The sequence below is a fragment of the Eurosta solidaginis genome, chromosome 1, assembly GCF_040869045.1.
Source record: "Eurosta solidaginis isolate ZX-2024a chromosome 1, ASM4086904v1, whole genome shotgun sequence".
NCBI lineage: Eukaryota > Metazoa > Arthropoda > Insecta > Diptera > Tephritidae > Eurosta > Eurosta solidaginis.
In genome coordinates, this window is record NC_090319.1 from 248448143 (window position 1) to 248472109 (window position 23967).

The 23967-nt window shown below is 34.0% G+C and overlaps 1 protein-coding gene across 14 annotated transcripts in view; it reads left to right on the forward strand.

Annotated features, from left to right (window-relative positions):
• Nucleotides 1–23967, forward strand: part of scrib (scribble) — a 696032-nt gene that overhangs the window by 266157 nt on the left and 405908 nt on the right. For all 14 annotated transcript variants that reach the window (XM_067760306.1, XM_067760307.1, XM_067760302.1 and 11 more), the window contains 4 exons: nucleotides 692–909; nucleotides 1068–1415; nucleotides 1504–1586; nucleotides 10423–10676. In XM_067760306.1, the coding sequence (XP_067616407.1) occupies nucleotides 692–909; nucleotides 1068–1415; nucleotides 1504–1586; nucleotides 10423–10676 (903 nt within the window). The remainder of the gene's footprint in view (nucleotides 1–691; nucleotides 910–1067; nucleotides 1416–1503; nucleotides 1587–10422; nucleotides 10677–23967) is intronic.

A 23967-nucleotide genomic window follows, 5' to 3' on the forward strand; every position in this document is an offset into this window, starting at 1 on the left:
GCCGCTCGAAGGTGAGGTTGACAATTGGGTTGGAGAAGCTATATATTGCGCTACACAACCCCTTGAATCACACTTACTGTCATTTACTGTAGTAAAAATATAAATATGTACATGAAAATCTGTGAGTCGATATGTTAACCAATGCGAGTTTTTGAGTTGAATTCATGGCTGCGAACAGAAAATGGTTTAAAAAATTGTAGATATACTTATTTTTTTCTTTTATATAATTTAGAATAGTTTTTTTTTTTTTTTGTATTAAAATTCCATGAAGGTCCCATAATTATTGTTTTTATGGAAGAAAATCTGAAAAACACCCTTCGGAAAAAGTTCTTCAAAACCAATATTGAAATACTTATCGAGTTTTTAAAATTTTACGATAATGATTTTGCGATGGGCTTATAAATTAAAGTTACATAATTCATTGGAGTTTTTTCTTAAATTAAGAACAATAAATAAAAGAAGATAATAAACTAAAATTTGTGTCATAATGTTTACTGTTTTTTGTGTTCGCAGCTGTACATACGAGTACATAGCAAGTACATATTTAGCTCCATAAGCATTAAATTTTGAAAATAACATATGTAATTTATTTCTAGAATGCTAGAACCTAGAATAAGAAAGTACATACATACTACATACTTAATATGCAATAATAACTTAAATATTTCCTCTCTTCACCGTAATATTATAGCACGCGAACTTGAGACTGATTCCGATGGTTGGGAGGATCGGGAAGCCTCGAGAACACATTCCGTTAAATTTTCTGAAGATTCGACGCAGGAGAAGGATACACCGTTTGTCAGACAAAATACACCCCACCCAAAGGAGTTGAAGGCAAAGGCACATAAATTATTTGCCAAAGACCGCAGCCGAGTTGATGACGCCAATTTAGATACAGTCACTGAAGAAGTTAGTTTTAACTTTAAACTTATTTGCACACTATAGTTTGTAGTTTTTCCTGCTTTTATTTAAATTATACATACGACAATTTAATATTTCCAATCTAAAAGCATAACATTTCGTTGTAGCTCAACTTTTCACCACTTAACATTTATGTCTCTTTACAGTCTTCAAAGTTTTGTATAAGTGGAGCACATAGAACTGGTGCTAATTCCACCATTGTGGATAACATAACAGACACCACAAAGCCTCTGTATGAAAATCATCAACAGCAGCAACTGCAACAGCAGCCACTCTCACCACAAACGCCAATAGCAACAGTATCATGTGGACAACAGCCTGTTATTGTGCAGACAGCTTACCAACAGCAGAAAACTGATGTGAGCTATTCAAATACAGCTAATGAACCGATTGTTAGCATTGCGGCAGAACAAGGAAATATTGTGGTGAGCTCAACAGCTGTAGCGGCAGCGCCTGCTAACAGTGCTTTTAATGATGGCGAAGAAGAAGATTTCGTAAGTATTGGCGGTTATCGCACTTGAACCGGTTGAAGTAGTTAACATTTATTTGTTTTGCATGATTGTTTTTTTTTATTAACTACAGGATGAATCGGAAAGGCGAGTGGGCTTTCAAGTCGATGGTGAAGATGATGATTTTTATAAGCGTCCAATGAAGTTGCATAGACGGTAAGCTCAAAATTTATACGGTAATACAACTTTAGAGCAAAAACTACAAACATTCCACTCAAAAACCAGTTCTGTTAGGGCCAAGCCGCAATGAAGTTTTTCATATAGATGCGTTAAACCCAATCTTATGCATGCCAGTAACATCGCCACAATATCGCAAGATGGTTTGTTTGTAAATATGAACGAACTTCAGACTTGGCGATTGAAGTGTTCTTCGCCTTGCACATTGACATACAAAATTTTGCGAATCACTGTTCAACATTCTCACTGTACAAGAAATATACTTGTCAAGATATTTTGTGTCCAATTAATTTGTTATATTGCAGTTTTTAATTGTGAAAAATCATAGAAAGCACCAACGAGTGGGAAATATTATTTCACTTGTAAAGTGTGAAAGCACCGTTATCCAAAGAAAATGTCATATTCTTCTTATGCTTTTCTTGCAACAAAAGTTGGATGTTGGCTACTTTTTCATATGAGATGGCGCCAGTGTCACTCAATCTGTCGTTATCCATAAAAATACGTACAATCTACTCATAATGAATAACATTGAGTTAAAGGCATCTACATGCTGCTAACGTGACGGGGCTTTTAGACGCATCTACGTATATGCAAAACTGCTTTTGTGACGGTTTTTACTCACTTACTACACCTTTTAAAGTTCATAATGAGGGAGTGTCAGTTTATATTAAGAAAATATAAATTGATAATGAGAAATATGAGTTTATATTGAGAAAATACAAATTGATAATGAAAAATGTAATTTTATGAGTATATATAAATTGATAATGCGAAATGTAACTTCATACTGAGAAACTATAAATTGATAATGAGAAATACTAGGTACAAACACACACCAAATTGGCAATTTATACCATTACGCAATTTATCATATAAAAAATTGTAATAACAAATTGCCAATTTAAAAAGAAATTACGTAATAAATTGTTTCAAACTGCAAACTGCTTGTAAAGTGCTGTTATTGGGTAGATTTAAACGTCAGTTGCGCATGGCTCAACTATATGGTTGGCTCATCTCATCAGCTGATATATTTTTTTCATTTCACTGGAGTAGGGATTGTCAAAAGAGGATGGCAAACTCAAAATGAAATCAAAACACATTTTCTTACAACACACAAAAATTTCAAAGTTTTATGTTTTTATTCCATTCCATTCGCCTAATTCCAACACGCACATTTTGACATTCTGAACAAAGGTATGTTATTGCTGTAGAGATGAGCCAACCGGCTATCAAATTACTATTGTGTAAGCTAAATTGAAATTGCCTCAATTTATTTTTCTGTTTGAACATAGTAAAACGGAACTTCATATTGAGAAAAAAATATTGTTAATGAGAATATTGTTAATAAGTTCATTATGAGAATATAAAAATATTTAGTTTTTATTTGTACTTGATTTTACTTATTACATGCGTTCAAAGCTTAAAAATGTCTTTTGTTGATGGCGAAAGTGACGGGAGTGGTTATAATTTAAAAAAAATACGGGTGTCGTAAGTTCGGGTGTAACCCAACATTATATGACTTATTTTGTTACTCAGTGTGAGTTTCAATTGTACAGGTAATTTCAGATAAATAACTTTTCAAATCCTATTAAGGCGTATTTTAAACACAAATAATTCCCAAAAAATTAGGGAGTCTTAGGTCGGATGTTACTATTTTTCACTAAGATATACCTCGTAATTCTTATCTTCGACCCTGCTGTAAAGAAAGTATGTATTCCCAATTTTATTACGTTATGTTAATTCCTCTTCGAATTATGGCTCCCGAAACACAGAAAACTGCTTGGTCAAAAAAGGGGCAGTGCCACGCCCATTTTCAAAACTTTTAATAGTTGTTATAATTCTATTTCGAAAGTAAAATACCATTGATATTAAGCTCTTTTTCGCAAAGGTATAGCTTATTATATTCGTCTACAACCCTTTTTTCAAGTATTTTACATAAATGTGGCGTGGTCCTAAATCCGATCCCGGCCATTTTTCTAAAAATATTTCGTACTATGAGGAAAAGAGGTGCACTAAATCTTTTTACGGTCCGTTATTTTTTTCGAGTTATGGCTCCCGAAACATACAAAATTGCTTATTAATAAAAGGGGCGGTGCGACGCTCATTTTCAAAAATTTGAATTTTTTCCTACTTCTTGTTATAATTGCACTTGGGTAAAGAAATACCATAAAGCTCTTTTTAGCTAAATATAAATAAAAAAATGTAAGGCGCGATAACCTCCGAAGAGATCTAAGGCCGAGCTTCTCTTCCAATTTGCGTCGTGCTCCTCTTGATTTTCCCTACAAATTGGCCGGACGGGACCTACATGATTTTTTTATGCCGACTCCGAACGGCATCTGCAAGGCAGATGAGTTTTCACTGAGAGCTTTTCATGGCAGAAATACACCCGAAGCGCTTGCCAAACACTGCCAAGGGGCGACCCCGCTTATACAAATTTTCTTCTAATTGAAAAACCTTATTTCTAAAATTTTTGATGTTGCTTTGCCCGGGGTTTGAACCCAGGGCATCCGGAGTGGTAGGCGGAGCACGCTACCATCACACCACGGTGGCCGCCAATAGCTAAATATAGCTTATTATAATTGTCCACTACCCTGTTAAAAATCTCTTATTTAAAAGTGGATGTGGTCCTTAATCAAGTTCGTTAATTTTTCTTCGAAGCATTCCTTATAGTATAGGCAACCTTCTGCCAAATTTTGTTATGATAGGTTTAACGGTTTTTGATTCATGATTAAAATTGATTTTATCACAAGTGGGCGCCCATATTTTCAGAGTCTCAATATCAAGCAAGCACTCCGAGTGTATTTCTGCCATGAAACTCATCTGGCTCGCAGATGCCGTTCGGAGTCGCCACAAAACAAGTAGGTCCCGCAAATTTGTAGGAACAATTAAAAGGAGCACGACGCAAATTGGAAGAGAAGCTTGGACTGAAATCTCTTCGGGGGTTATCGCGCCTTACATTTTTTTAATATCAGTATTAGATGTATTATTTACTAAATAATCAGGCTTTTTGTGTTTTCCAAAATGTTATATATGTAAAAAGTGGGCGTGGTTATCATCCGATTTCTGTCATTTTAAAAAGCGATGGGAGATGAGTGCCAAAGAACCAATATAACAAATTTCAATAAGATATCTCAATATACAAACGGACGGACGGACGGACATGGATAAATATAAAGTTATATTTCTCAATATAAAATCATGTTTCTCAATACAAAGTTATATTTTCTCATTATTAATTTGAAAAAGTGAGCATTAGACTGGTCGTTAAAAAATTAAAACTGTTACTAGTGTTTTCTAGTCCAGGAAAGTTTTTAAATAGCGCTTCAAGAAATCTAGTCTTTTCCAGCAGTTTACAGGTCAGTATTAAATTCAGAAATAAACTGAATGAGATGTGTTAAGTCGAGTGTATAATTTTTATACCAGTTGAATACTATAATTGGCGGGGCACCGCTCTCATTTAAAAGAAAAAGCAAAATTTAACAAGTAAGTAAGGCTAAGTTCGGGTGTAACCGAACATTACATACTCAGCTGAGAGCTATGGAGACAAAATAAGGAAAAATCACCATGTAGGAAAATTCCAGGGTAACCCTGGAATGTGTTTGTATGACATGTATTTGATACACATGGTAAGGTTACACATGGAAGGTATTATAGAGTATTTTAAGAGGGAGTAGGCCATAGTTCTATGGGTGGACGCCATTTAGGGATATCACCATAAAGGTGGACCAGGGGGGACTCTAGAATGTGTTCGTACGATATGGGAATCAAATGAAAGGTGTTAATGAGTATTTTAAAAGGGCGTGAGCTTAGTTTTATAGGTGGACGCCTTTTCGAGATATCGCCATAAAGGTAGACGAGGGGTGACTCTAGAATTTGTTTGTACGATATGGGAATCAAATGAAAGGTGTTAATGAGTATTTCAAAAGGGAGTGGTGGTAGTTGTATATGTGAAAGCGTTTTCGAGATATTGATCAAAATGTGGACCAGGGTGACCCAGAACATCATCTGTCGGGTACCGCTAATTTATTTATATATGTAATAGCGGCCACCGTGGTGTGATGGTAGCGTGCTCCGCCTATCACACCGTATGCCCTGGGTTCAACTCCCGGGCAAAGCAACATCAAAATTTTAGAAATAAGATTTTTCAATTAGAAGAAAATTTTTCTAAGCGGGGTCGCCCCTCGGCAGTGTCTGGCAAGCGCTCCGATTGTATTTCTGCCATGAAAAGCTCTCAGTGAAAACTCATCTGCCTTGCAGATGCCGTTCGGAGTCGGCATAAAACATGTAGGTCCCGTCCGGCCAATTTGTAGGGAAAAAACAAGAGGAGCACGACGCAAATTGGGAGAGAAGCTCGGCCTTAGATCTCTTCGGAGGTTATCGCGCCTTACATTTATTTATTTTTAATACCGCGAACAGTATTCCTGCCAAGATTCCGAGGGCTTTTGATTTCGCCCTGCAAAACTTTTTCATTTTCTTCTACTTAATATGGTAGATGTCACACCCATTTTACAAAGTTTTTTCTAAAGTTATATTTTGCGTCAAGAAACCAATCCAATCACCATGTTTTATCCCTTTTTTCGTATTTGGTATAGCATTATGGCATTTTTTCATTTTTCGAAATTTTCGATACCGAAAAAGTGGGAGTGGTCATAGTCGGATTTCGTCCATTTTTAATACCGAGATAAAGTGAGTTCAGATAAGTACGTGAACTAAGTTTAGTAAAGATATATCGATTTTTGGTCAAGTTATCGTGTTAACGGCCGAGCGGAAGGACAGACGGTCGACTGTGTATAAAAAATGGGCGTGGCTTAAACCGATTTTGCCCTTTTTCACAGAAAACAGTTATCGTCCTAGAATCTAAGCCCCTACCAAATTTCACAAGGATTGGTACATTTTTGTTCGACTTATGGCATTAAAATTATCCTAGACAAATTAAGTGAAAAAGGTCGGAGCCACGCCTATTATGAAATTTTCTTTTATTTTTTTATTTTATTGCACCACATCATTACTGGAGTCGAATGTTGACATAATTCACTTATATACTGTAAAGATATTAAATTTTTTGTTAAAATTTGACTTTAAACAAAGCTTTTTTAAAAGTGAGCGTGGTCGTTCTTCGATTTTGCTAATTTTTATTAAGCATACATATAGTAATAGGAGTAACGTTCCTGCCAAATTTCATCATGATATCTTCAACGAGTGTCCAATTACAGCTTGCAAAACCTTCTATTAAAAGTGGGCGGTGCCACGCCCATTGTCCAAAATTGTACTAATTCTCTATTCTGCGTCATAAGTTCAACTCACCTACCAAATTTCATCGCTTTATCCGTCTTTGGTAATGAATTATCGCACTTTTCGGTTTTTCGAAATTTTCGATATCGAAAAAGAGGGCGTGGTTATAGTCCGATATCGTTAATTTTGAATAGCGATCTGAGATGGGTGCCCAGGAACCTATATAACAAATTTCATCAAGATACCTCAAAATTTACTCCACTTATCGTGTTAACGGACAGACGAACGGACGGACGGACGGACATGGCTCAATCAAATTTTTTTTCGATACTTTCCTTTTCGATTCCTTTATACCTGTACAACCAACCGTTATCCAATCAAAGTTAATATACTCTGCTAGCTCTGCTCAACTGAGTATAAAAAGTTTTGCTAGTCCTTGAAGATATCATGTTGAAGTTAGGCAGACCTTATTCTTGTAACTATAAGTGGGTTTTTGGGTGCCTCTGTATTGTGGTGGTAGCGTGCTCCGCCTATCTCACTGAAGATCCTGGTTTTATGTCCCGGACAAAGCAACATCAAAATTTGAAAATATGTTTTAATGAGGGGTCGCTCTTCGGCTGTAAGTGGGTTAGTATTAAGGTGGGTAAAATTTATTGTTGAAAAGGCACATCCAGTTTCTGAATCTATGGGCCATACTGAGTAATATTGCGCATGGGACCATAGGTCTGAAATGAATTTCGAGCCTCCCTAATTTTGTTAGAAAATTTTATATCAAAACTTGATTAGGGAGGCTCGAAATTCATTTCAGACCTATGGTCCCATGGAAAATATTACTCAGTATGACCCATAGATTCAGAAACTGGATGTGCACCTGAAGTTTTTTTCCCCATACAATTTGACCCGCACTACTGTACATACATATATGGGTGTTTCATACATTGCGGACGCTGAATACTGTTTTAGAATTTGGCGAAACGGTTTATGCTGCATGAAAACGTTGTAAAAATGGTAAATAATGGCACCCGGTATGTTTAAAAAAAAAAGTTGCCCGAACATTATACTCACCTTCCTTTTCCTCCTTGATTTCCAAAGATCACAACCAAAATTCATGCCAACGCGTTTGGCCACTGCGCGACAGTGTCGAGAATTGTGGGTATTACACAGCTCTCTCTACCATCTTAAGTTATCTTATATATAAAGGCAAATACTAAGTTGTTGAAAATCAGATTTGCAGCAAAAAATAAAAAGACTTTCAAAAATAGGCACATATTGGATAAGGCGATACATCATATCTATGAATACCCCAGCGGGTTAGGGTGTCAGAATACACCCGCGGTAGGTATGCCTGTCGTAAGAGGCGACTAAAATACCAGATTCAAGAGTCTGTGTAGCGCAACCCTTCAGGTTGCCAGCGCAATATACAGCTTCTCAACCTCACCTATCCGCGGCGAATCCTGTTTCACTAAGAGACGAGGCTGTGGCGACCCCAAGCTCCTCATGGAACTTGGGGGTGTGGAGGGAGGGGATGGCCTGAAGGTTTAATGTGGCCACATAAATCGTTCCGGAGATGGTCGGGCTAGCACCTTAATGGTGCTGTGGTACCGGAGCGTACCGGATCTGTATCCGGCAATGGACCATCACATCGATAACACTACCCAAAGCCTTCGGGGAGCAACCTTATCGCACAACAACAACAACATATCTATGAATAGTTACAAATGCATTTTATTTTGATTGCCCTAATGTTAAAGAAGAAAGGGTTGCTATCCATTAGACTGGGTTGGTCCCCATACAAAAAAAAGAGTTGCTAATATCACCCCTACATTTGAAGATTATATTGAGAGGGTTTCGGAAAATTTTTTTAAATTTTTTTTGATCCTTCGAAATACAGCCGAAAAGGTTTTTTCGTTGTAACTTAGTTATTTGGCGTCCGATTTCTAAAAATGATATGTCATTATTTTGGCCTTGAGAAGCTTCACATTTCCGTTTAATGTCCTTTTAAGCTATGAAGTCGTTTTCACATGATTAGGTCATCTAAAAAAACTTTACCCCCCGCTAATGTATGTTTTTTTCCTTACCAAACGAAGAAAAGAAAATTCAAGAAAATGTTGCTTTGAAACCATATTACTAAAATAATAAAAAAGAAGTTATAGCACTTTCAATATTTATTGCAACTGTTATTTCACCTGATTCTTATTATACTTAGACCTGAAACTCATGATATTTTTGGAGGAAAAATTGCAGGATTTGTATTGAAAAGTTAATAAAGATATGTCAAATATCATGAATAGGGGAAGTCAAAGTAAATAAGTGAGTCAAACCTGTTGTTTCTTATTTATAATAATAACGGTATTCGACAAAATCAACTATTTTTCTGGGTTTTGGACAAAACCAACTTTTTTGTAGACATTGAGGCTTAAGTAAACAAAGAACTATCTCCGTTTTTCGAACTTAGCCTCCAAAAAATAGATATCGGCTTACGAATTTCGAAATTCTATATTTCGCAATTTTATTTTTTTTTTGTTAACGCGTTCAGCAAATTGAAAAAGTAAAAATGTGGGCGTGGTCCCCTCTTTTCCCTTATTTGAAGGGCTGAATTCTCTTTTTGGGAAATTTAGTATAACAGCTATTATACGAGGTGAAAAGTCAAACTCTGACTTCTGAATACAGTCAGACGGCGTTAACAAAAAAATAAAATTTCCAACTTCGAACTTCGAACTTCGTAAGCCGATATCTATTTTATGGAGGCTAAGTTCGAAAAACCGAGATAGTACTTTGTTTACTTAAGCCTCAATCTCTGCAAAAAAGTTGGTTTTGTCCAAAACCCAGAAAAAAAGTTGATTTTGTCGCATATCAGGTAAAATAACAGTTGCAATAAATATTGAAAGTGCTATAACTTCTTTGTTTATTATTTTAGTAATATGGTTTCAAAGCAACATTTTCTTGAATTTTTTATTTTTTTTTTTCGTTTGGTAAGGAAAAACCTACATTGGGGGGGGGGGGGGGGGGGGGGGGGTAAAATTTTGATAGATGACCTTGGGAAAACGATTTCATAGTTTAAAAGGACATTAAACGGAAATGTGAAGCTTTTCAAGGCCAAAATAATGACATATCAATTTTAATAATCGGACGTCAAACAACCAGGTTACAACGAAAAAACCTTTTCGGCTGTATTTCGAAGGATCAAAAAAAATATAAAAAAATTTTTCCGAAACCCTCTCAACATAATCTTCAAATTTAGGGGCCGACATTAGCAACTTTTTTTTTCGACCCAGTCTACTATCCATATCCATTTTAATTATTTTTTTTTTGTAAAAAGCAAATACTTTGAGTTTCCCCACGTTTTTCTTATGATGCCATTTGATATGTATCGACTTAATTTTTATTATGAAACATTTTAACGGCTAATAGCATGCGCCCTGTTAGGTCCAAAATGTTTGGCTCGATTCTGTATCTATAACATCCCTTTTGATTAAGTAAATGCTAAACTTGGATGGAATGCTCACTGTTATTTCTTTCGTACAATCTAAAACTTGTCTATATCCTTTTTAATGGTTTTCTCTTATCAAAACTATTTTGCCAGCGACACGCCGCATCATTTGAAAAACAAACGGGTACAACATAATCTCACCGATAAGAAAGCGAGTGAAATTCTCGCTAATGCTTTAAATCAAGAGAAGAAAACAGCACAACTGCCTTCTGTTCAATCGCCTATACAAGAAAATGAGGATGCTGAGCAAAGTGAGCAACAATTGCAACAACAGCAACAACCGCCTTTTGCTGCACCGCTGTCACCTATTTCCCCACCGACTTCTCCAGCTGGAGGGTTACCTGACGGTAAGTAAAAGATCTATAATTTTTGGACGTAAATTGTATTACAAATGCACTAACTAAAGATAGAGGCTAAAAGTTCATTTCTGAACTAAATATTGAAGTACAACAATGGCGGGCGTTGTGTAAAATGGTCGATTTCAGTACTTGAATGAACTATGTTCAAACCAATATGTACGTAAATTATCTTATTTCAAATGATCAAGTTCATCGAGAAAAATATGGGTTCAGTAGAACGTAGTGGACATTCCAAGACCAAACCACACCGAAAGTAGAATATTATATATGTATGTAACTATATCATAGGCTAAAAATAATTTCGATTTATAAAAGGCACCTCGCATACAAATGGAATCTTTGATACTGCATAACTCTGGAAGTATTCATGCTAGAATATTGAAATTTAGTATAGAGTTATATGAGGTCAATCCCTCACACCACCAAGAAATATAATATAATATTTCATTCTGCATACCTCTGGATGTAGTAATGGTAGAATAATGAAAATTGGTAAGGAGCTATATGACGTTAAGTTACAATACCTCCAGTAAAATGCCAAATTGGGGAAAAGAGGCGTGGCATCTACCCTACGAATGGGATTTTTAAGAACTATGGCAGCCGTACAAACTTAGGTTATTTTATGATCTAAGAGCAAAGGAGAAATCGATGTAGCAGTTGCTTCCTCAAATAAATAGAGAAGAAATATTAGAAACATACAAGGACTACATTAATTATTAAGTGGATAAGAACAGTCTTTTTTATAGAAAAATAGGGAGTCCGAGCTATCAAATGTGTTTGAGTGAGAGTTATAATCCTGGCATAAACACCGAAAAGGTTGACCTATCTTGTTTGGTTGATTTTCCGACAGGGTGGATAAACGATGTATATTGGAACGATTTTCCGTCATCCCTTGTCAAATTTTGTTTTGAGTTCGTTCTCGAAAATTGACACTGATGATGGCACAACGCCGAAACCGGTTTGTCTCAAAACCAAATTTGACAAGGGATGACGGAAAATCGTTCCAATATACACCGAAAAGGTTCTTTGAGTTCGAAGTTCGTTATACATTGTTTCAAAAGAAGAGGTTCGTAGTGTCTCGTGGCTCGAGAGGGAACACTAAAATTCACTTCGTTCAGAAGAAATCGACCCATTTAGTAGGTTTGAAATAAATAATACACCAAGCATTTCCCTTCCACAAGCAAAATGGAAGGTTGGTGAGGTTTAACCGGTTAGTATAAGGTGGAAGATTAAATAAAGAGTCCCATTGAAGATTTACTAAGGAAAATATTAAAAATTGTTTTTGTGTTGATTTGAGGCTGTCAATTCTATGCTAATATTGGCCTAACTTATGTTATAAAAAGAGCCTTAGTAACATAAGGGTCGTTAAACTCTTTTGACCACCGTTTAACAAAAGCAAAAACACCCTTGGATTTATTGACTAGAATTAATATGAAGGTTGAAACTAAGTTTGGAATCCACCATGGCTCAAAGAATCAACATAATTATTTACAATAATTATCTACTCAAACGAAATACGAGATTTTTAAATCCCTGGTTATAATTTCATTGCAAACACTAATGACATGTATTCTGCGGGTGGTGTTGGAGTTTTTGTTCGTGGTATGTACGTAAGTGATTATGTTGAATACAACGTCACAAGCCCTGGTATTTTAAAGGTCACACTAAAAATCTATGGTAAGATTATTACTTTTATGTGTGTTTATGGGCTACATGCAATTCCTATCCAGACATTTTTTGAAAAGTTTTCAGGTATTCTTAGTAATGAAAAGTCAGGTAATACTATTGTATTAGGCGACCTTAATCTTGACATACTTAACCATAATGCCACAATAGATACGTATCTTACACTAATGGCAAATTATGGTCTAGTATCATATTTAAATGCACCAACTCGAAGTATTTCTGGGAGCTGTCTCGACCACGTTTTCTGTCGTAGTAGTTGCGAACTTTTCAATAGTTTCACTAGCATAAATTTTGATTTGAGTTTTACAGATCATAATATGACTGGCATAGTGATACAAGATGTACATAAAACAAGTAAGAACGGGACTGTCTTCGGCTGTGCCGAAGACTTCATACCTTTCATGAATGGGGCTGAACAATAATCTTATCCCGTTCGTAATCTCCAAATAATCGGATGTATAAGATAAGAAATATATAGTGAACAGATCTGCATACCTTAACGATTTTTAAGATAAATATAAAATAAAAAACAGGTAGGTACTATGTGTGAGGATGCAAAGTTTCTGGTTTTTTGTGGTCTGCGTGTAAAAACTATGACTACGAATCACGTATTTCAACAATATATGACGTAAACGTAACTATTTGATGAAATTTGATGAATTTTGAAGCTTCTAGCCGTAAAAAGGGGGCAAAAATTAGAGTTTATATGGGGTATATAATATATATACCACCGAACTCTATGATTTTTTCAGACAACAATATATGCTATATACCTAAGCATATGGTGAAATTTGAAGCGTCTAGCTGTTAAAAAGGGGCAGAAATTGCGCAAAGTTTCTTAACTGAACAATCGGTTGTATGAGATATATACTATATATACCATCGATCTCAATGATTTTTTCAGACAACAATATATGCTATACACGTAAGCATTTGCTGAATATTGAAGCTTCTAGCTGTTAAAATGGGGAAGAAATTGCGCAAATTTTCTTATCTAAACAATCGGTTGTATGGGATATATACTATATATACCACCGATATCTATGATTTTCTCAGACAACAATATATGCTATACACGTAAGCATTTAGTGAAATTTGAACATATCTAAACGATTTTTAAGATAAATATAAAATAAAAAATAGGTAGGTAATCTGTGTGAGGATGCAAAGCTTCACGTTTTTTGTGGTCTGCATGTAAAAACTATGACTACGAATCACGTATTTCAAAAATATATTACGTAAACGTAACTATTTGATGAAATTTGATGAATTTTGAAGCTTCTAGCCGTAAAAAAGGGGCAAAAATGACAGTTTATATGAAGTATATAATATATATACCACCGATCTCTATGATTTTTTCAGACAACAATATATGCTATATATGTAAGCATATGGTGAAATTTGAAGCGTCTAGCTGTTAAAAAGGGGCAGAAATTGCGCAAAGTTTCTTAACTGAATAATCGGTTGTATGAGATATATACTATATATACCATCGATCTCAATGATTTTTTCAAACAACAATATAATCTATACACGTAAGCATTTAGTGAAATTTGAACATATCTAAACGATTTTTAAGATAAATATAAAATAAAAAATAGGTAGGTAATCTGTGTGAGGATGCAAAGCTTCACGTTTTTTGTGGTCTGCATGTAAAAACTATGACTACGAATCACGTATTTCAAAAATATATGACGTAAACGTAACTATTTGATGAAATTTGATGAATTTTGAAGCTTCTAGCCGTAAAAAATGGGCAAAAATGACAGTTTGTATGAAGTGTATAATATATATACCACCGATCTCTATGATTTTTTCAAACAACAATATATGCTATATATGTAAGCATATGGTGAAATTTGAAGCTTCTAGCTGTTAAAATGGGGTAGAAATTGCGAAAAGTTTCTTATCTGAACAATCGGTTGTATGAGATATATACTATATATACAACCGATCTCTATGATTTTTTCAGACAACAATATATGCTATATACGTAATCAATCGGTGAAATTTGAGGCTTATAGCTGTTAAAATGGGGTAGAAATTGCGAAAAGTTTCTTATCTGAACAATCGGTTGTATGAGATATATACTATATATACAACCGATCTCTATGATTTTTTCAGACAACAATATATGCTATATACGTAAGCAATCGGTGAAATTTGAAGCTTATAGCTGTTAAAATGGGGTAGAAATTGCGAAAAGTTTCTTATCTGAACAATCGGTTGTATGAGATATATACTATATATACAACCGATCTCTATGATTTTTTCAGACAACAATATATGCTATATACGTAAGTATTCGGTGAAATTTGAAGCTTCTAGCTGTTAAAATGGGGCTAAAATTTGCCAAAAATATATATATATATACTATATATATATACTATATATACCACCATATATATACTATATATACCACCGATCTTTATGATTTTTTCAGACAACAATATATGCTATATACCTAAGCATTCGTTGAAATTTGAAGCCTCTAGCTCTTAAAATGGGGCAGTAATTACGAAAAGTTCCTTATCTGAACAATCGGTTGTGGGGGATATATACTATATATACGACCGATCTCATCAATTTTTTTAGGCAACAATATGTGCAATATACGAAAGTATATGGTGAAGTTTGAATCTTCAATCTGTTAAATTGGGTAAGATATTACAAAAATCCTCTTTTTCTGAAAAATCGGTTGTATGGAGGATATATGCTATAGTGGTCCGATCCGGTCGGTTCCGACAAATGTCTAATCGGACACCCAAATACACCCGCTCACCAAATTTTATCAAGATATCTCAAAAATTGAGGGACTAGTTTGCATACAAACAGACAGACGGACAGACGGACATGGCTAAATCAACTCAGCTCTTCAACCTGATTATTTCGGTATACTTAATGGTGGGTCTATCTATTTTCCTTTAAGGACTTACAATTTTCGGTTTCGTGACGAAATTAATATACCATTTCATTTTCATGAAAGGTATAAAAATAGGTAGGTAATCTCTGTGAGGATGCAAAGCTTCACGTTTTTTGTGGTCTGCATGTAAAAACTATGACTACGAATCACGTATTTCAAAAATATATGACGTAAACGTAACTATTTGATGAAATTTGATGAATTTTGAAGCTTCTAGCCGTAAAAAAGGGGCAAAAATGACAGTTTGTATGAAGTGTATAATATATATACCACCGATCTCTATGATTTTTTCAGACAACAATATATGCTATATATGTAAGCATATGGTGAAATTTGAAGCTTCTAGCTGTTAAAATGGGGTAGAAATTGCGAAAAGTTTCTTATCTGAACAATCGGTTGTATGAGATATATACTATATATACAACCGATCTCTATGATTTTTTCAGACAACAATATATGCTATATACGTAATCAATCGGTGAAATTTGAAGCTTATAGCTGTTAAAATGGGGTAGAAATTGCGAAAAGTTTCTTATCTGAACAATCGGTTGTATGAGATATATACTATATATACAACCGATCTCTATGATTTTTTCAGACAACAATATATGCTATATACGTAAGCAATCGGTGAAATTTGAAGCTTATAGCTGTTAAAATGGGGTAGAAATTGCGAAAAGGTTCTTATCTGAACAATCGGTTGTATGAGATATATACTATATATACAACCGATCTCTATGATTTTTTCAGACAACAATATATGCTATATACGTAAGTATTCGGTGAAATTTGAAGCTTATAGCTGTTAAAATGGGGTAGAAATTGCGAAAAGTTTCTTATCTGAACAATCGGTTGTATGAGATATATACTATATATACAACCGATCTCTATGATTTTTTCAGACAACAATATATGCTATATACGTAAGTATTCGGTGAAATTTGAAGCTTCTAGCTGTTAAAATGGGGCTAAAATTTGCCAAAAATATATATATATAAACTATATATATATACTATATATACCACCATATATATACTATATATACCACCGATCTTTATGATTTTTTCAGACAACAATATATGCTATATACCTAAGCATTCGTTGAAATTTGAAGCCTCTAGCTCTTAAAATGGGGCAGTAATTACGAAAAGTTCCTTATCTGAACAATCGGTTGTGGGGGATATATACTATATATACGACCGATCTCATCAATTTTTTTAGGCAACAATATGTGCAATATACGAAAGTATATGGTGAAGTTTGAAGCTTCAATCTGTTAAATTGGGTAAGATATTACAAAAATCCTCTTTTTCTGAAAAATCGGTTGTATGGAGGATATATGCTATAGTGGTCCGATCCGGTCGGTTCCGACAAATGTCTAATCGGACACCCAAATACACCCGCTCACCAAATTTTATCAAGATATCTCAAAAATTGAGGGACTAGTTTGCATACAAACAGACAGACGGACAGACGGACAGACGGACATGGCTAAATCAACTCAGCTCTTCAACCTGATTATTTCGGTATACTTAATGGTGGGTCTATCTATTTTCCTTTAAGGACTTACAATTTTCGGTTTCGTGACGAAATTAATATACCATTTCATTTTCATGAAAGGTATAAAAATAGGTAGGTAATCTGTGTGAGGATGCAAAGCTTCACGTTTTTTGTGGTCTGCATGTAAAAACTATGACTACGAATCACGTATTTCAAAAATATATGACGTAAACGTAACTATTTGATGAAATTTGATGAATTTTGAAGCTTCTAGCCGTAAAAAAGGGGCAAAAATGACAGTTTGTATGAAGTGTATAATATATATACCACCGATCTCTATGATTTTTTCAGACAACAATATATGCTATATATGTAAGCATATGGTGAAATTTGAAGCTTCTAGCTGTTAAAATGGGGTAGAAATTGCGAAAAGTTTCTTATCTGAACAATCGGTTGTATGAGATATATACTATATATACAACCGATCTCTATGATTTTTTCAGACAACAATATATGCTATATACGTAATCAATCGGTGAAATTTGAAGCTTATAGCTGTTAAAATGGGGTAGAAATTGCGAAAAGTTTCTTATCTGAACAATCGGTTGTATGAGATATATACTATATATACAACCGATCTCTATGATTTTTTCAGACAACAATATATGCTATATACGTAAGCAATCGGTGAAATTTGAAGCTTATAGCTGTTAAAATGGGGTAGAAATTGCGAAAAGGTTCTTATCTGAACAATCGGTTGTATGAGATATATACTATATATACAACCGATCTCTATGATTTTTTCAGACAACAATATATGCTATATACGTAAGTATTCGGTGAATTTTGAAGCTTATAGCTGTTAAAATGGGGTAGAAATTGCGAAAAGTTTCTTATCTGAACAATCGGTTGTATGAGATATATACTATATATACAACCGATCTCTATGATTTTTTCAGACAACAATATATGCTATATACGTAAGTATTCGGTGAAATTTGAAGCTTCTAGCTGTTAAAATGGGGCTAAAATTTGCCAAAAATATATATATATATACTATATATATATACTATATATATATACTATATATATATACTATATATATATACTATATATACCACCATATATATACTATATATACCACCGATCTTTATGATTTTTTCAGACAACAATATATGCTATATACCTAAGCATTCGTTGAAATTTGAAGCCTCTAGCTCTTAAAATGGGGCAGTAATTACGAAAAGTTCCTTATCTGAACAATCGGTTGTGGGGGATATATACTATATATACGACCGATCTCATCAATTTTTTTAGGCAACAATATGTGCAATATACGAAAGTATATGGTGAAGTTTGAAGCTTCAATCTGTTAAATTGGGTAAGATATTACAAAAATCCTCTTTTTCTGAAAAATCGGTTGTATGGAGGATATATGCTATAGTGGTCCGATCCGGTCGGTTCCGACAAATGTCTAATCGGACACCCAAATACACCCGCTCACCAAATTTTATCAAGATATCTCAAAAATTGAGGGACTAGTTTGCATACAAACAGACAGACGGACAGACGGACAGACGGACATGGCTAAATCAACTCAGCTCTTCAACCTGATTATTTCGGTATACTTAATGGTGGGTCTATCTATTTTCCTTTAAGGACTTACAATTTTCGGTTTCGTGACGAAATTAATATACCATTTCATTTTCATGAAAGGTATAAAAATAGGTAGGTAATCTGTGTGAGGATGCAAAGCTTCACGTTTTTTGTGGTCTGCATGTAAAAACTATGACTACGAATCACGTGTTTCAAAAATATATGACGTAAACGTAACTATTTGATGAAATTTGATGAATTTTGAAGCTTCTAGCCGTAAAAAAGGGGCAAAAATGACAGTTTGTATGAAGTGTATAATATATATACCACCGATCTCTATGATTTTTTCAGACAACAATATATGCTATATATGTAAGCATATGGTGAAATTTGAAGCTTCTAGCTGTTAAAATGGGGTAGAAATTGCGAAAAGTTTCTTATCTGAACAATCGGTTGTATGAGATATATACTATATATACAACCGATCTCTATGATTTTTTCAGACAACAATATATGCTATATACGTAATCAATCGGTGAAATTTGAAGCTTATAGCTGTTAAAATGGGGTAGAAATTGCGAAAAGTTTCTTATCTGAACAATCGGTTGTATGAGATATATACTATATATACAATCGATCTCTATGATTTTTTCGGACAACAATATATGCTATATACGTAAGCAATCGGTGAAATTTGAAGCTTATAGCTGTTAAAATGGGGTAGAAATTGCGAAAAGTTTCTTATCTGAACAATCGGTTGTATGAGATATATACTATATATACAACCGATCTCTATGATTTTTTCAGACAACAATATATGCTATATACGTAAGTATTCGGTGAAATTTGAAGCTTATAGCTGTTAAAATGGGGTAGAAATTGCGAAAAGTTTCTTATCTGAACAATCGGTTGTATGAGATATATACTATATATACAACCGATCTCTATGATTTTTTCAGACAACAATATATGCTATATACGTAAGTATTCGGTGAAATTTGAAGCTTCTAGCTGTTAAAATGGGGCTAAAATTTGCCAAAAATATATATATATATATTATATATATATACTATATATACCACCATATATATACTATATATACAACCGATCTTTATGATTTTTTCAGACAACAATATATGCTATATACCTAAGCATTCGTTGAAATTTGAAGCCTCTAGCTCTTAAAATGGGGCAGTAATTACGAAAAGTTCCTTATCTGAACAATCGGTTGTGGGGGATATATACTATATATACGACCGATCTCATCAATTTTTTTAGGCAACAATATGTGCAATATACGAAAGTATATGGTGAAGTTTGAAGCTTCAATCTGTTAAATTGGGTAAGATATTACAAAAATCCTCTTTTTCTGAAAAATCGGTTGTATGGAGGATATATGCTATAGAGGTCCGATCCGGTCGGTTCCGACAAATGTCTAATCGGACACCCAAATACACCCGCTCACCAAATTTTATCAAGATATCTCGAAAATTGACGGACTAGTTTGCATACAAACAGACAGACGGACAGACGGACAGACGTACATGGCTAAATCAACTCAGCTCTTCAACCTGATTATTTCGGTATACTTAATGGTGGGTCTATCTATTTTCCTTTAAGGACTTACAATTTTCGGTTTCGTGACGAAATTAATATACCATTTCATTTTCATGAAAGGTATAAAAATAGGTAGGTAATATGTGTGAGGATGCAAAGCTTCACGTTTTTTGTGGTCTGCATGTAAAAACTATGACTACGAATCACGTATTTCAAAAATATATTACGTAAACGTAACTATTTGATGAATTTTGAAGCTTCTAGCCGTAAAAAAGGGGCAAAAATGACAGTTTATATGAAGTATATAATATATATACCACCGATCTCTATGATTTTTTCAGACAACAATATATGCTATATATGTAAGCATATGGTGAAATTTGAAGCGTCTAGCTGTTAAAAAGGGGCAGAAATTGCGCAAAGTTTCTTAACTGAATAATCGGTTGTATGAGATATATACTATATATACCATCGATCTCAATGATTTTTTCAGACAACAATATAATCTATACACGTAAGCATTTGGTGAAAGTTGAAGCTTCTAGCTGTTAAAACGGGGAAGAAATTGCGCAAAGTTTCTTATCTGAACAATCGGTTGTATGGGATATATACTATATATACCACCGGTATCTATGATTTTCTCAGACAACAATATATGCAATACACGTAAGCATTTAGTGAAATTTGAACATATCTAAACGATTTTTAAGATAAATATAAAATAAAAAATAGGTAGGTAATCTGTGTGAGGATGCAAAGCTTCACGTTTTTTGTGGTCTGCATGTAAAAACTATGACTACGAATCACGTATTTCAAAAATATATAACGTAAACGTAACTATTTGATGAATTTTGAAGCGTCTAGCCGTAAAAAAGGGGCAAAAATGACAGATTGTATGAAGTGTATAATATATATACCACCGATCTCTATGATTTTTTCAGACAACAATATATGCTATATATGTAAGCATATGGTGAAATTTGAAGCTTCTAGCTGTTAAAATGGGGTAGAAATTGCGAAAAGTTTCTTATCTGAACAATCGGTTTTATGAGATATATACTATATATACAACCGATCTCTATGATTTTTTCAGACAACAATATATGCTATATACGTAATCAATCGGTGAAATTTGAAGCTTATAGCTGTTAAAATGGGGTAGAAATTGCGAAAAGTTTCTTATCTGAACAATCGGTTGTATAAGATATATACTATATATACAACCGATCTCTATGATTTTTTCAGACAACAATATATGCTATATACGTAAGCAATCGGTGAAATTTGAAGCTTATAGCTGTTAAAATGGGGTAGAAATTGCGAAAAGTTTCTTATCTCAACAATCGGTTGTATGAGATATATACTATATATACAACCGATCTCTATGATTTTTTCAGACAACAATATATGCTATATACGTAAGTATTCGGTGAAATTTGAAGCTTCTAGCTGTTGAAATGGGGCTAAAATTTGCCAAAAATATATATATATATACTATATATATATACTATATATACCACCATATATATGCTATATATACCACCGATCTTTATGATTTTTTTAGACAACAATATATGCTATATATCTAAGCATTCGTTGAAATTTGAAGCCTCTAGCTCTTAAAATGGGGCAGTAATTACGAAAAGTTCCTTATCTGAACAATCGGTTGTGGGGGATATATACTATATATACGACCGATCTCATCAATTTTTTTAGGCAACAATATGTGCAATATACGAAAGTATATGGTGAAGTTTGAAGCTTCAATCTGTTAAATTGGGTAAGATATTACAAAAATCCTCTTTTTCTGAAAAATCGGTTGTATGGAGGATATATGCTATAGTGGTCCGATCCGGTCGGTTCCGACAAATGTCTAATCGGACACCCAAATACACCCGCTCACCAAATTTTATCAAGATATCTCAAAAATTGAGGGACTAGTTTGCATACAAACAGACAGACGGACAGACGGACATGGCTAAATCAACTCAGCTCTTCAACCTGATTATTTCGGTATACTTAATGGTGGGTCTATCTATTTTCCTTTAAGGACTTACAATTTTCGGTTTCGTGACGAAATTAATATACCATTTCATTTTCATGAAAGGTATAAAAATAGGTAGGTAATCTGTGTGAGGATGCAAAGCTTCACGTTTTTTGTGGTCTGCATGTAAAAACTATGACGAATCACGTATTTCAAAAATATATGACGTAAACGTAACTATTTGATGAAATTTAATGAATTTTGAAGCTTCTAGCCGTAAAAAAGGGGCAAAAATGACAGTTTGTATGAAGTGTATAATATATATACCACCGATCTCTATGATTTTTTCAGACAACAATATATGCTATATATGTAAGCATATGGTGAAATTTGAAGCTTCTAGCTGTTAAAATGGGGTAGAAATTGCGAAAAGTTTCTTATCTGAACAATCGGTTGTATGAGATATATACTATATATACAACCGATCTCTATGATTTTTTCAGACAACAATATATGCTATATACGTAATCAATCGGTGAAATTTGAAGCTTATAGCTGTTAAAATGGGGTAGAAATTGCGAAAAGTTTCTTATCTGAACAATCGGTTGTATGAGATATATACTATATATACAACCGATCTCTATGATTTTTTCGGACAACAATATATGCTATATACGTAAGCAATCGGTGAAATTTGAAGCTTATAGCTGTTAAAATGGGGTAGAAATTGCGAAAAGTTTCTTATCTGAACAATCGGTTGTATGAGATATATACTATATATACAACCGATCTCTATGATTTTTTCAGACAACAATATATGCTATATACGTAAGTATTCGGTGAAATTTGAAGCTTATAGCTGTTAAAATGGGGTAGAAATTGCGAAAAGTTTCTTATCTGAACAATCGGTTGTATGAGATATATACTATATATACAACCGATCTCTATGATTTTTTCAGACAACAATATATGCTATATACGTAAGTATTCGGTGAAATTTGAAGCTTCTAGCTGTTAAAATGGGGCTAAAATTTGCCAAAAATATATATATATATACTATATATATATACTAAATATACCACCATATATATACTATATATACCACCGATCTTTATGATTTTTTCAGACAACAATATATGCTATATACCTAAGCATTCGTTGAAATTTGAAGCCTCTAGCTCTTAAAATGGGGCAGTAATTACGAAAAGTTCCTTATCTGAACAATCGGTTGTGGGGGATATATACTATATATACAACCGATCTCATCAATTTTTTTAGGCAACAATATGTGCAATATACGAAAGTATATGGTGAAGTTTGAAGCTTCAATCTGTTAAATTGGGTAAGATATTACAAAAATCCTCTTTTTCTGAAAAATCGGTTGTATGGAGGATATATGCTATAGTGGTCCGATCCGATCGGTTCCGACAAATGTCTAATCGGACACCCAAATACACCCGCTCACCAAATTTTATCAAGATATCTCAAAAATTGAGGGACTAGTTTGCATACAAACAGACAGACGGACAGACGGACAGACGGACATGGCTAAATCAACTCAGCTCTTCAACCTGATTATTTCGGTATACTTAATGGTGGGTCTATCTATTTTCCTTTAAGGACTTACAATTTTCGGTTTCGTGACGAAATTAATATACCATTTCATTTTCATGAAAGGTATAAAAAGCTACAAGATGTACATGATAAAATTGAAAACACAAGCTTTACCAAAATAAATTTCGAATCCCTAAATGAAAGATTGCGGTTTGAGTCCTGGGAGGAAGTGTATGCGGAAGATATTCAGACCAATTCTAAATATTCTCGCGGAATTTTCTTCTCGGGGATTTTTTTATTCCCGCGGAAAAATTACTCCCAATTCTTTTCTCCTAGGGAGAAGAATAATTGGGAAATAGGAATTTCGAATTTTCGAAGTCAGCTGTTTTGTCAATTGAAATTTCGTTGCTCATTTCTTATTTTGTTTAAAAAATTGTAAAGTTTAATTATTATTGCCAATTTGTTTGAAATTAAGAAAT